The sequence below is a fragment of the Corapipo altera genome, unplaced genomic scaffold (assembly GCF_003945725.1).
Source record: "Corapipo altera isolate COAL_440 unplaced genomic scaffold, ASM394572v1 23b, whole genome shotgun sequence".
Classification (NCBI taxonomy): Eukaryota; Metazoa; Chordata; class Aves; order Passeriformes; family Pipridae; genus Corapipo; species Corapipo altera.
This window is the reverse complement of record NW_020884885.1, coordinates 5002973-5015531: the sequence shown is the minus strand read 5'-3', so window position 1 is coordinate 5015531 and position 12559 is coordinate 5002973. Positions and strand designations below refer to the sequence as shown.

Below are 12559 nucleotides of genomic sequence, written 5' to 3'. Positions count from 1 at the left end.
AGTCAGAGCTCCTGCCAGGTCCTTTTGACTTTCAGCTATGGGTATCTGTGTCTTTTTTTCCTGTGTTCTTTTTCCCACCTAAACTGTCCTTTCCTCTCTTGCTCAAACAGGATCCCAGATTCTGGATTGCATCTGCTTTGATTGATTGGTCTGCAATGAGTACTCAGGCTGGTTTTCACATTCAATGAAGCTCTTGCTTCCCTTGGAATATCTTCTCCCTCCTCTCTCTCCCTGGGGAACAGTGTGTAAGCAGTTATGTTCACTGCAGATTCATGGCCAGATAAAAGCCTGCAGAACTGGGAACTGTAACAATATAATGTATAATAATATACAACAGCGATAATGGGTAACCAAACATTTGCCCTGCACTTAGTTCAGGAGTCAAGCAGTCAGTAAGAACATATCAGGACTGGCTGAGCTGGAGCAGGTCCTGCTGTGGAATGGACTGGGCAGCAGGTGGTCTGGTCCAGCTCTGTCTTGTACATTTCTGCCCTCAGGGCTGCACGTCACAACCCCCTCATGCGCCCACCCACCCACACATTCACATGTGTGTAGATGAGGACAGCCTCCTTAAGTGATGAAAAAAAAGTCACTAGTCGAGATGATTTAATATTAAATCTTGGTTCTGTTACTAGGAACCAGATCTTTCTCCTTTTGTTGCAAAGTGATTTTTTTCTCTTGGCAGAGTTCTTTATAGAAAGCTGTTCTGTCATCTTCAGTGCTCAAATTTTGCATTTTGGATGCCAATATTACACAATAGTTAACACCAAACCTTTACAGCACTGAGGTTAGCGGGGGTCTAATACATAAAATGTACAGTTTCAGATTAATAAAACTTTTGATTTGAAGCTCTGACAAGAGAACATATGCTTATGTGTTAGCTCATCTGTGGGGAGAAAACAGTCCAATGAAGAGAGTACACCAGTGATTCACTCTTTCTCTGAGCTAATCTGCCATCTCCTCTGTGGGCTTTGTGGGCAATAGGGAGCTCTCGTGAGTGCCATGTGTACACACACACGGTGTTCCAGTATACATGTATACAGGAGCCCGGGCACGTGGAATCACTGAAGTTCTGGTGGCACTACTTGTATGAGAATCCATGTTGGCCCCAAAGCTGCAGCCAAATTCCTATTTAGTGATGCCCTTTCCAATTCCACCTGGCTGCATTACAAACTATTTCCTCACTAGTGACAGGAGTCACCAGAGGTAGCTACCACCTGGCACAGGTTCACACTCCCCACAGGCAAAAGGGGAGCCCTCTGGAAGGAAATAAAAGTTGTGGAAGTTAGTTTTGTAGAGCTGCTGCTATTTATAAGACCTGGCTGGGAATAAAGGAAGGAAGGAGGCTGTGGGTAGGGCCTGTGAAGCCTCTCTTGGAGAGCAGCTTCATTCACCATGGCCACAGTTGAATAGTGCCATATGTGTCCCCTTACCTATCCATTAACAAGTGCTTTCCATAGGATAAGGAGAGAGCATGAAAGTAGAGTAACAAGGTAATTTCCTGGGCACTACATGGTCTGTTTATTTTCTGATTCCTAACCACAACTGGAAACAGTTGCTGTAGGCACAGTTCTCTGGGCTGAAGAGAGAGCTGGTCCCTTGCTCTGACAGAGAGCATCTCTCTCTGCAAAGCAAAGGAGAGGGTTTTTTTCCCCTCTCCACATCTGTGCCTTCCACCTCACAAGCTACTAACTGCCTCAAAGTCACATATTGCCGCAGGTTTCCTCTCATGTTCTCATCAAGTATCCATGAATTTACCTTCCTTCAATTGCAGGTGTGAGAGAGGCCAGGAGAGTATCTTGTCTTCTCATCACCTTCACTGAAGTTATGCAAACACATGGATAGTATTAAGAAACGTGATAATGTACTGCATCCTTGCAAGCATCCCATCTGGGTGACATGACACATTAGCCCACCACTGTTTCTCCTTATTTAAGTAACCCCTGCCCAAACCTCTAAACTACTGTGCAGATCAAGAAGTTCTGCCATAGAAACTTGGGAGGAACATCAGTGAAAGGCGAACAAACAAGCAGAGAAGAGATAGTCAGCAGGTCTTGGGTGAATTTGGTTTGATTTCCCCTTTGCCCAGTGCATACCCTCCCCCTTCCCTTCTCCTGCCCCTTGGAAAAAGTGAAAAGAAAGGGTATCATCAAGGGACGGAGCATAAAGAAAACATGCAGACAAAACCTCTGGAGATCTCATGTGAAACATGAGGAGAACGCAGCCGCTCCTGGGCCTGCTGGCTGTAGTTTGGGGAGAACATTTACACAGATGAAACTTGCAGAAAAATTCTGCAAGTGGAAACTAAACGGAGATGCATTGCTAAGGGAGTCGCTCTGCACTCAAGACCCTCCTCTTCATCTTTTAGGCTCCTGGATTTCACTAGCAAGCAAGAATAGCCAGACCTTTGCCTTCCCATCAGTTCCGTATACCAGTCATACCCTCTTCCTAATTTAAACAAAGACATTTCCACCCTATTCAGGCCACTTCTACCAACAGCAACTGTTAACACACATTTGGAAAAATTCTGTAGCGAGCATGTGTTTGTCTTCTCCTTGCACTTTTGAAAATGACTGTGCTGGAGGAAGGAAGCCTCCCCCTCTTGTGTCCCCTCCAGCTGGAAAAATCACATCTAATCTTGCTGCCTTTTTTTCCTGCTGTGTATCCTGCCAAAACTGGGTGTTGTTATGAATTGCAAATAGTGTGGCTAAGCCTTTGGTCAGTTGGAGTTTTTTCATTATTTCAATTCTCATTCTGCCCATGAACCTGGGTTTGGCTCATATTTTGCATCCCATGATCATTTCATCCCTCTCTCCTTTCAGCCTCAAGTTCCTGCTTGCTGTCCTACTGCTGTGCCTGGCACCTGCCGTTTTGTTCCTGCTGTTTTCACATATGATGGATGAATGGGCTCACTTCTCATTGCACTGGAGAGATTTTAGCCCTGCTGGGTACATGTGGGGACCTGTGTTCATTCCCCTATGTATTGCATGTTGATGACATATGGATATACCAGCTGGCTGAGCTAAAGCCTTGTTTGATTTTTTGGGCTTCTAGGATATGTATCTTCACACTGCTATTTGACTGCTCCACAGAAACATACCATCAACTTGTAGTGGACATGACTACTTCCAACAGAGACAAGTCTTTCTCTGTCTCTCCACCTTCTTGTAACAATGTTTGGTTAACTTGGGTGGGATTGGGTGCCCTCTGCCCACACGTCCACATCTGGCTGTTAAGGACCACTCAGTGGAAAAGGTGTGTAACTCAATATTTAACTATGGAATCTGGAGGGTCTTGTTGTATATGTAGATCTCTTTCTTGGGGGCTTGATACTAGGTTCTTCCCTTTACAGCCAACCCTTATTTCACTCTTCTGTTTCCTGTTAAGACAGTTCTTGGACAAAACCACAAGTTTCTCCCTTAGGTATTCTTAAATTCAGCAGATGCCACGAGATAAACTTGCCTACGGTCTTTTAGGGCCTTGCTTCTCTAGAGCCGAAGAGCCTCTTGATGTGTTGGATGTCAAATCTGCCTTCTCTTTCTTCTGCAGAGGACAAAGCACTTTAGAAGGTTTCAAAGGCTCCTTCTTACTCCCCTGACACACACAGTAGAAGTGATGTGTTTGCACATCTTTATCTAATTAGACTGCAAGGTAGAACTGGCTACTATTGGGAGAGTACAGTCCAAAGGAGTTCTGGGGACTTTGGTGGCATTGCTGCCATGTCTCTCCTTGCATATGGAGGGTCCCCAACATGGAGTTTTGTCCACTTTCTCTCAGGCTCAGTGTTACTGGGGAAACATACAAATGTTACACAGTGTAGCATTTGTACACAAATGCTTGCAGGTGCTCTGGGTGTCAAGGTATGTAGGGACAAGAGTTTTCTGCAGAAAATAGGTTGTGTAGTCCCTGAAGGCTCTCTGAGATCTGTTTCTTATGCACATTCACAAACTTCCCTCCTTCTCCCACCCTTTGCAGTGCTCCTGAAGGGAAAGATGCTGAAAACTGAGGAGACTAGAGCCTGCTGTGCCTTTTTCATACTAATATATACATGGGATTGATGCAGTGACAGTATGTCAGTAGAGCCATTGTGAGGGCTAAAATTATTTCCAGACAAAATGACAGTCATGGACCTACATCTCCAATGGCTGGAGAATGCCCTTTCTCTTACATTAAGGTCATGAATAACAAGCCTGCCTCTGCTTGTCTGAGTTTCCTGGGGCAGAGATTGTTTGCGTAGGCGGTGTCCTTTCCTCCTGTGTGGCCTGCAGGATGAATCCTCATTTTAGTCCTAATGAAGAGACACGTGGCTGTGGGATGAACTGTCATCAGCAATATGAAGTGAGGGAGAGTCATCTCTATTTGAATTATTTGTGTGCTGTGATGTATTTAGGATATAGAGGAGTGCATGCATCTGACAACCAGAATCTTATTTACTCTGTTTTATACAGTACCAGGTACACCTTACATGCAGCCAAGCACATCTCTGCCTAACCTTTATTTTCTGGTCTGGTTAAAACCACTTACAGAATTTCCCTTATTTGTTGTCTTTGTCTTTAAAGCAATTCTTTTCCTAGCAGCAGCTGTAGTGCCATTTATTGCTTAGACATCTGTAGTGATGGGCAGGGGTGCTTGCTATTTCTGGTCCAGATGTATGAACCATGGGTCATCTGAAGAAGGTGACTGTGCTGCCTCCAGGATGCAGCCCTTTCCTTCACAGTCACTGCACACTGTGTTCCCAATTTTGGGAAGCAGCTGCCTTCCACCACCCACCAGAGGAACATAAACTTCTGGTGCCATCTCAGCTGATATAAGTTTTACACAATTGATGTAGGTCTGCCTTATTTCATAGACTTATATGCCACTTTAACATGGTCTCTTCCCCACCTCTAATGTAACCCGGATACGACTGGTTATGAAAAAATATGACTTAAGTTTTTTCAGAGACAATGACAGAGATTTCATAAAATCATATCCTGAGCTGGAAGGGACCGACAAGGATCATTAAAGTTCAACTCCTGGCCGTGCACAGGACAACCCCAAAAATCACACCATGTGCCTAAGAGCATTGTCCATACACTTCTTGAACTCAGACAGGCTTGGTGCCATGACGACGTCCCTGGGGAGCCTGTTCTAGTGCCCAGCAACCCTCTGGTGAAAAACCCTTTCTTAATATCCAACTTAAACCTCCCCTAACACAGCTTTACACCATTCCTTCGTGTCCTGTCACTGGTCACCACAGAGAAGAGATCAGTGCCTGCCCCTCTACTTCCCCTCAAGAGGAAGTTGTGGACTGCAATGAGGTCTCCCCTCCCCAGGCTGAACAGACCAAGTGACCTCAGCCACTCCTCATACAGCTTCCCCTCAAGGCCCTTCGCCATCTTTGTTGCCCTCCTTTGGACACTCTCTAAGAGCTTAGTATCCTTCTTATATTGTGGTGCCTAAAACTGCATATTCAAGACGAGGCTACGCCAGTGCAGAGCAGAGCAGGACAATCCCCTCCCTCAACCGGCTGGTGATGCTGTCCCTGATGCCCCCCACAGCACACTGTTGGCTTATATTCAATTTGCCTTTTCTCTTGATATTTCTTTAACAACTCTTTCAAATTTTGGCTGGAGAAAAGTGTGGCTAGATACCACAGCTGGAGTGTGGGATGCCATAGCCAACTGTCTGCAGACACGACGTCCAGTGGGATGAAAGCACACAGCACTTGGCTGAACTCTGTTCAGCTCTCTGTTTCAGTTTCCATGTTTCAGCTGAGGGCTGAGTTAAGTAACTCTGGGTATACTCACTTGACACTGACTGCCATGGGATGAAACCACTCATGTACATCCTGCAACAGTAAACAGGTCTCTGTGGGTCACTGCTGCAGCAAGTCACACTGGAAATGTGTTTGTGGCACTTACTGATCCCATTACTGGCAGTTTCAGAAAAGGACCTTTGAGCCAAGGAGCCTGAGCTCTTAGAAACAGTCAAACTGCTGGAGAAGGTCTAAACAGGCCCTATGGGCTGCTGAAATAGGCTCCAAAGCTCTTGGTCCTTCCCTGTTTGTCAGCACCATGTTCTCCTACAAGATAAAAAAACAGGACACAGGAAGCACCAACACAAGGTGGCAGAATTAAGACCTCAATCCAATGTACTGATAATACTTAGCACTGTACATCACTGTACTGTTACTTACAAACATTAACTAATACATCCTCACAACACCCCTGCGAGGTAGGGAAGTATTTTTATCCCTAGTGTACAGATAGGGAAACTGAGGCACCAAGAGGCTAAGTGACTTGCCCAAGATCACACATCAAGGCATTGGCAGAGCCAAGGTAAGAATGAAGGTATCCCTTGCTCTCCACCCCATGCTGCCCCACCACTAGGCAATGTTGTCTGCCTGGACACAGGGAACGCAACAGGTGCCTCTGAAAAGCAATGCCTGGACTTGTTGCCTATGAATAATTTTTATTTGCCTTTAATGGATTATTTCACAGTTTTTCCCTCACACTGTACACCATGCTTTCACAGTCCATTCAGTGCTCTGTGGTAGCCCACAGCCTTCTCCTCCAGCACCGGGACAGTTCTGCAGGGGGTTCATAGGGTGCTCTGTGCTTTCATTAAGAGGATGTTTAGAAACAGTTTTCATTGACATTAGACTGGGAGCACGTGAGCTCTCACTGGAGACCAATAACACACACTGGAGAAGCAGGCAGAGGGAACTGATGGTAAAAAGGCATTTGCTGTCCTCTGTGAAATGACCAGCGGCCCTCTTGGTTTCTTAGCTCTTCCAAGCTCCAGTGATCACTCAGATCGGAAACTCTTGGTCTCCAACCTGCCTGGTCAGGAAATCGTTGTTCTTGAGGTTGCTTCCTTAATAGGTAATAGGCAGTCAGTTCCAGACCAGACAGGTCCCCCAGCATCGCCTACTCCAGGTGTGTGACGCTGTCTGGGAACAAGGCTGGCTGTAGTTGTTGTGCTCTTTTGCCACAGGGAAGGGGTATTACCATGGTTGGCAAGCAGCCATATGCAGCGTCTAAGTCTCTTTTTTTTTTTCAAAACTGGTATTCAATGAAGAGCAAGGGAGAGTGGATGGATGAGGAGATGAGGATGAGGCAGAGCAAACAGGAAAATCCACCAAATGAGCTTCTAGGAAGGAAATGTTCCCCCCTGGGCACTTCAACTGAAGCGGCTTCATTTTCACAAAGCTTCCTTCTCTCTCTGGGAACATCTGCTGAGCTTCATCTCTGTCAGCTGGATGTATCGTATGACATTGGTATCTGCAGGGAAAGAACGCACACATACAGGTACAGTGGTTACACAACTCCCTGTGGAAGACAGACAGGATGCATCTTCATCCTTGGTACATCACTTGGGGAGCGGCACAGCTCCAGCGCTGTGTGCTGGAACAGTATCAGCTGAAAGGGGCTCTGAACCAAACCCTGAAGCTTTGGTTTTGGAGAACCTGGTCTGAGTTGCGCTCATCATTCCTGTTGGTCACAGTCTTGCCTCAGCTAGTTTTTACCTTTTCTCTGATTACTCTTGGTCAGTGCAATGGAACTCGCACAGCTGAAACTATCCAGGTCATCCTCTCCTGTACTTGTGGAATGGCACCTCCATTGGCTTCCCTTCCTGCAGTGCCTACATGCAAGCCCCTAAAGGCATTCTGTGTACATTCATGCTCTGCCTTTTCACCCTTCTATTCCATTTGCAGTCTATTTCACTCCTTTCACATTATTCCATGGTGAGTCGAATTGGGAAGAGCATCTTTCACATTCTCTTTGTACCCTTGCTTGCCTTAATTTTTCTATTTGGAAATATAAAAATGACGTGACGCTATCTGACACCACAACACTATCTGCATTTTTGTCATATGCTGTATGCTGCATACTGCCTTGTGTCTATCCTGTCTAATGAAGTTCCTAGGGGCAGAGAACCACTGATTCATCCGTGTAGAGAGCTATGAGATCCCAGAACTGTGCAGGTGATAAGCTGAGCCCTCTTTTTCCTTCCAGCATTTCAGAGCATCAGCACACCACACAGAACATGTGAGTTTTGTTTTACCTCCTGGCCTCAGCTGTAAGGGAACCTGTTCACCCTGAATCACAGGCTGATCTAAATGGCTATGTGCCTCCAGAGAGAGCCAATGATTCTGCAGTCATGGCCAATCCCTTATCAAATCATGTTGATTTCTATCACAAGGGTGACCTCCCACACATGCAGCACCCACATAGTGGCAAAAGCCATGTGGGACCAGAAGCAAGCAAGCAAAAACATAGCCACTTTCACTTCTGTATTGGCTGAAAAATGGTTCTTTGCTCAGAGCCTTGCTCAGACAGCCAACCAGGGCCAGCTTTGTCCATTTAATAGATCCTCAGAAACCAATCTGAACTGCACTGCAGTCCAATCAGAGGGCAGCCTTGTCTCCTCCTCATCCAAAGAGTGATGTGCTCCACCCCAGCTAGGGAAATGAGAAGTGCTTGAGCTTTCAAAGCAATGCACAAATTACTGGGAACACGTCCAGCACCAGGACCAACGCAGTTGTGGGTGCAAAGCTTCCTTCAAATATGAGAAGAGACATCTCTGTTGTGTGCTCTGCTAACGCTGAATCAGTGGGAGATGGACTGGTTTCCCTTCATACAAAATATCCATATAAACATGCCATGGGGCATCAGTGGGCTGTGGCACTGTGGTGCTGTTGTGACTTCTCAAGCTGTTTCTGGGGAGATGGGTATCCCTTAGTCTTCTTCAGGTTCAACTGCATCATCCTAGGTACTCTAGAGGCTGGGATTTGATGACTAAGCTACTTGCCCCGTTTGGGGCATTCTTAATGAGATAAAAAGTTCTGCTGTTGCTTGTGTCAAACAAGATGCACCAGCATCCTGGGCTGTTCATGCATTAGCATTTCTTACCAGCCCAGCAAATTTTAAAGCACATTTTTTAAAAACAGGACTGATTTTAGTCGCGCAGCCTCCTGGAATGAAGAAATTCAGTTGAGGGGGTGCCCTGAATTTTACACTTAAAATAAAATGGGTGCAGGTGGCAGGTGACTGACTCACTCCCAGCTGTGTGAAGACATGGCACACAGCCAGGTCCTGCTGTGCTACCCACACCTCACTGCAGCCTCTCTGCTCTGTGTCCTTCTAGGCTCTGGGCTGCACTCTGGGTACACATCCCTCCACCAAGGTGCATGCACTAAATGCCTGCCTGGTGCAGGTGAAAAGGGAAGGGATAACTGTGTGGGCTTGTCAGGAAATCCCACCTGTCTGGGCCCGCAGGGACTCGGCGCCTGGCTGAGGGAGCAGAAGTAGGGTCAGTGCATAATTGGGAAAGGAAAGGCTGTCAGCCCCCTTTAGCTTTCAGATAAGGTAGTGACTGCTGATGGCACAGCTTCACTTACCTGGGAGACTTCCACACGCCTGGAAAGCCAGGGGCAAAATAAGGTGTAGCCTGATAGATGGCGGGAGATGCTCCTATTGTGAGCTACTTATAAATCTCTCTAGCAGGTTTTGGCATGTTTTGCTTCATTTTTGGGACCACTAGTTTACCAAGAAGAAATAATGAGATCAGCATTCTGTTTATAGAAGTGGAGCCTGATCTTTGTGAGGTTTTTTTCTACCAAATAGTATTGCACCATACTAGCTCTGCCTACGGAAGTATTTCTAAGTGTAAATGTTAATGAGGAGAAGACTCTTATCTCTCAGTGAAGAAGTGATCCCCTTTGGGTGATGTGGAAATAACAGGACAACTCAGATGAGGGGCTGGACCCATACAAAGAGATACCAGCAAAGCTGCAATGGAAATATGTCTCCTGGCTCTTAGGACTGTGCCTGTGTCCCTCTGCAGTGTGGCCTAATGCCATTTTAAAGGTCATTTCTGCTTCTCCTGTAGCTTCAAAGCCCAGTTGCTTATCTTCTGTGCAGACATCATGGACTTCTGATTTGCAGGAGTCCAGGAAAGCAGAGGCCCAGTGCAGCCACAAGCCTGCCCCACACAGCACAGGAAACATCTTGTACAGGCAGCCCATGGGATGTGTGTGAAGGTGGGCTCTCAGCACAGGGCCAGCAGAGACCTGTATTTGATATTAGCTAATGGTCTGGTCCTGGTCCCAGTCCCAGTCAGTACCAGCTTTGACAATCCGCCCCAGTGTGAGAGGGCTGAGAAAGGCTTGCAGCAAGGTGCATCTGGCTGCCTATCTTGCGCCAGCCTCTGCACACTGAGATCACAGAGGGCTCCATGCATGCTTTACATGACTTAACAATAGCTTCCCTCTCCCTGAGTAGGGAGGGTTATACAATTATCTTGTGTTAGTTCCATTTGCTTTTGTGATTTTTGTTTGGAAGTAGAACAAGAAATCAGGCCCAACCCAACTTTCCTTCACCCTGGATAGATAGTAAATAGCCATAAGGGATCTGCTGTGCTGACAGCCCTTTAGAACAGTAAAACCCTTTGCTAACTAATTCCTCTTTACCATACAAAATCTCTTCCACCAAAGAGAATAACTGCCAGTGATTTGTGCCAAAAACATTCCTTATTAGAAAAAAAAAGAACACACAGAACATATCTGTAATAACAGACAAGTGCTTTTACCAGTGAGCCTAGTGAAACCTCAGATAAAGGAAAGCAATCACACTTTGCAGATGGAGATACTAAAAGTGGAGACACTGACTTATTCCTGGTCACATAATAATTCTTGATAGTGTTACCTGATTCCTACTGCTGTGTTTTAACAGCCACATCCTTTCTTACTGTACATGCTCAATTCTTTCCCCCTGAATACCCTCCAAGTTTTCTATAATCATAAATAAAACAGTGAAACAACAGCCTTGAATGGTCTACAAATAACAGGAAAGAGTCTCTGATGCAGAGCTGAAGGCCAGAACTGGTTTTGTATACATAAAGGGCCTTTAGGGACACTTTCTGGTACGTTTTTGTAGCAAGCGTGGTATTCGAAGTTGTTGCTGTTGAATAAATTAATATTTATTTCAAGAAGCAATGAGGAATACCAAATAAATAGTATCACGAGGGGGGGTGGGTAGAGAAGCACAGAAACATATATTTAAAAAAATGGAAGCAAAGTGGTTCAGCTAAAAGTAATTTTTCACATCTGAGCCTAGTCAAAACCTCAAGGTTAGGATAACTTCTTATTTTCCACTGACTATTTTTCTCTTGCATGTGTTTCTCCATTTCCTGGTTCTGGCAAGGGCTGAAAGCAGAAGGGCACACTGTAAACTAAAATAGGCTAAACTGAGCTTTTAAACACGTTTGCTCTGGGAGTGTGGGGTGCACAGCTGTGCTGTCAGACTGCCCGGAGCCCATGGCCAAGCACAGCAGATGGGACCAACCACCCTTATGGGAAGTGGAAGAGGAAGGAGATCCCAGCACACTCCCAAGCACACCCTCCCTGATGCTCCTCCAGGGCACAGCCACTGCAGGAGCCCTGCAGGGCCAATTCCTGTAGGATATCAAGCACAGCCAGCTCTAACAGCCTCCCTTACTGCCTCTAGTTCAATGAATATCAGCTCCACCATGCTCTGCCAGGACCCAGGCTCGCTCCTGTTTCACACCCAGTTCTCCCTCTTTCCTCTCAGGTTCAGCTGAAGAGCCATTCTGTGTGTTTTCTTTGCACATGGCGTCCATTTTGCTTTCTTGTGATCCTTTAATTTTCCATAGTGCTGTTTTATGTCCCTATTACTATCTAAAAAAACACCCCATAACTCTGCCTCATGGCCTTCCACCTGCCTTCTGAGGCTGGGCAGGTTAGCATAAAGATGATTGTTCTAGCAAGATTAAGTTGTTTGGATATACAATTTCATTGCTATCCCCAAATGAACTGTATGGTTTTGACAGATGGATGACAGATACTTAACAGGCAATTGGCTGATTTAATGGCAAAAGTTGAAGCATCCTGATGACTGCTTTGTGGGTAAATGTCTGTCTCCTTGATCAAAGTATCTTTACTGAGATGATGGAAGGCACAGCTATTGAGGATTACAAATTGTCTCCTGGCATTGCTAAGGGGAAAAAGCTTTTTCTCAGAGTCAGAAAATATAATGGTCCGGGTACACCCTTCCTCCATCCTGCTTTCTTCTTCAAAAATAAAGTAGGTAGGGAAAGAGAGGCAGAATTCCCTCCACACCACATTCCAGCAATGCTGTCATCTTCCAGGTCATGCTGCAGCCTTGGCAATGGTTAATCTTTGGGCACTGCAACCTTGCTGCACTACCCAAGAGTGCTTGAAGGGGAGTACAGCAAAGGATACACAGTGAGTCATGCTCATCCCTGTGGAAATCAACGCAATCAAGCCAGGGACAGACTAAGTCTTATGAAAAGGAATACAAAAGCACTCAGTGCAAAACCACATCCCTGCTCCCCTCCCCATACCTGTTGGCTGGCGGGATCTTGCCTCTTTCAGGTAGTAGAGGGCCTTGTTGAAGTCACCCAGGTGGTAAAATGCCACTCCCGATCGATAGAGTGCCTTGAAGTTCTCGCCCTCCTTCTGAAGCACTTTGAGGCAGTACTCCTTCACCCTCTCGTAATTCACCAGCTCGGCCTGGAGCAGGCAGGCTGCAGG

The 12559-nt window shown here is 46.0% G+C and overlaps 2 protein-coding genes across 2 annotated transcripts in view; one reads left to right on the top strand and one right to left on the bottom strand.

The window, feature by feature from the left end:
- MAP3K9 (mitogen-activated protein kinase kinase kinase 9) overlaps positions 1–12559 on the top strand; it is a 132017-nt gene that overhangs the window by 80299 nt on the left and 39159 nt on the right. The gene's annotated exons all lie outside the window — the stretch shown is intronic.
- TTC9 (tetratricopeptide repeat domain 9) overlaps positions 6108–12559 on the bottom strand; it is a 28001-nt gene continuing 21549 nt past the window's right edge. Inside the window, exons 2-3 of the mRNA XM_027642435.1 lie at positions 12370–12552; positions 6108–7265 (exon numbers count right to left, since the gene is read on the bottom strand). Coding sequence (XP_027498236.1) covers positions 7186–7265; positions 12370–12552 — 263 coding nt within the window. The 3' untranslated portion in view covers positions 6108–7185. The remainder of the gene's footprint in view (positions 7266–12369; positions 12553–12559) is intronic.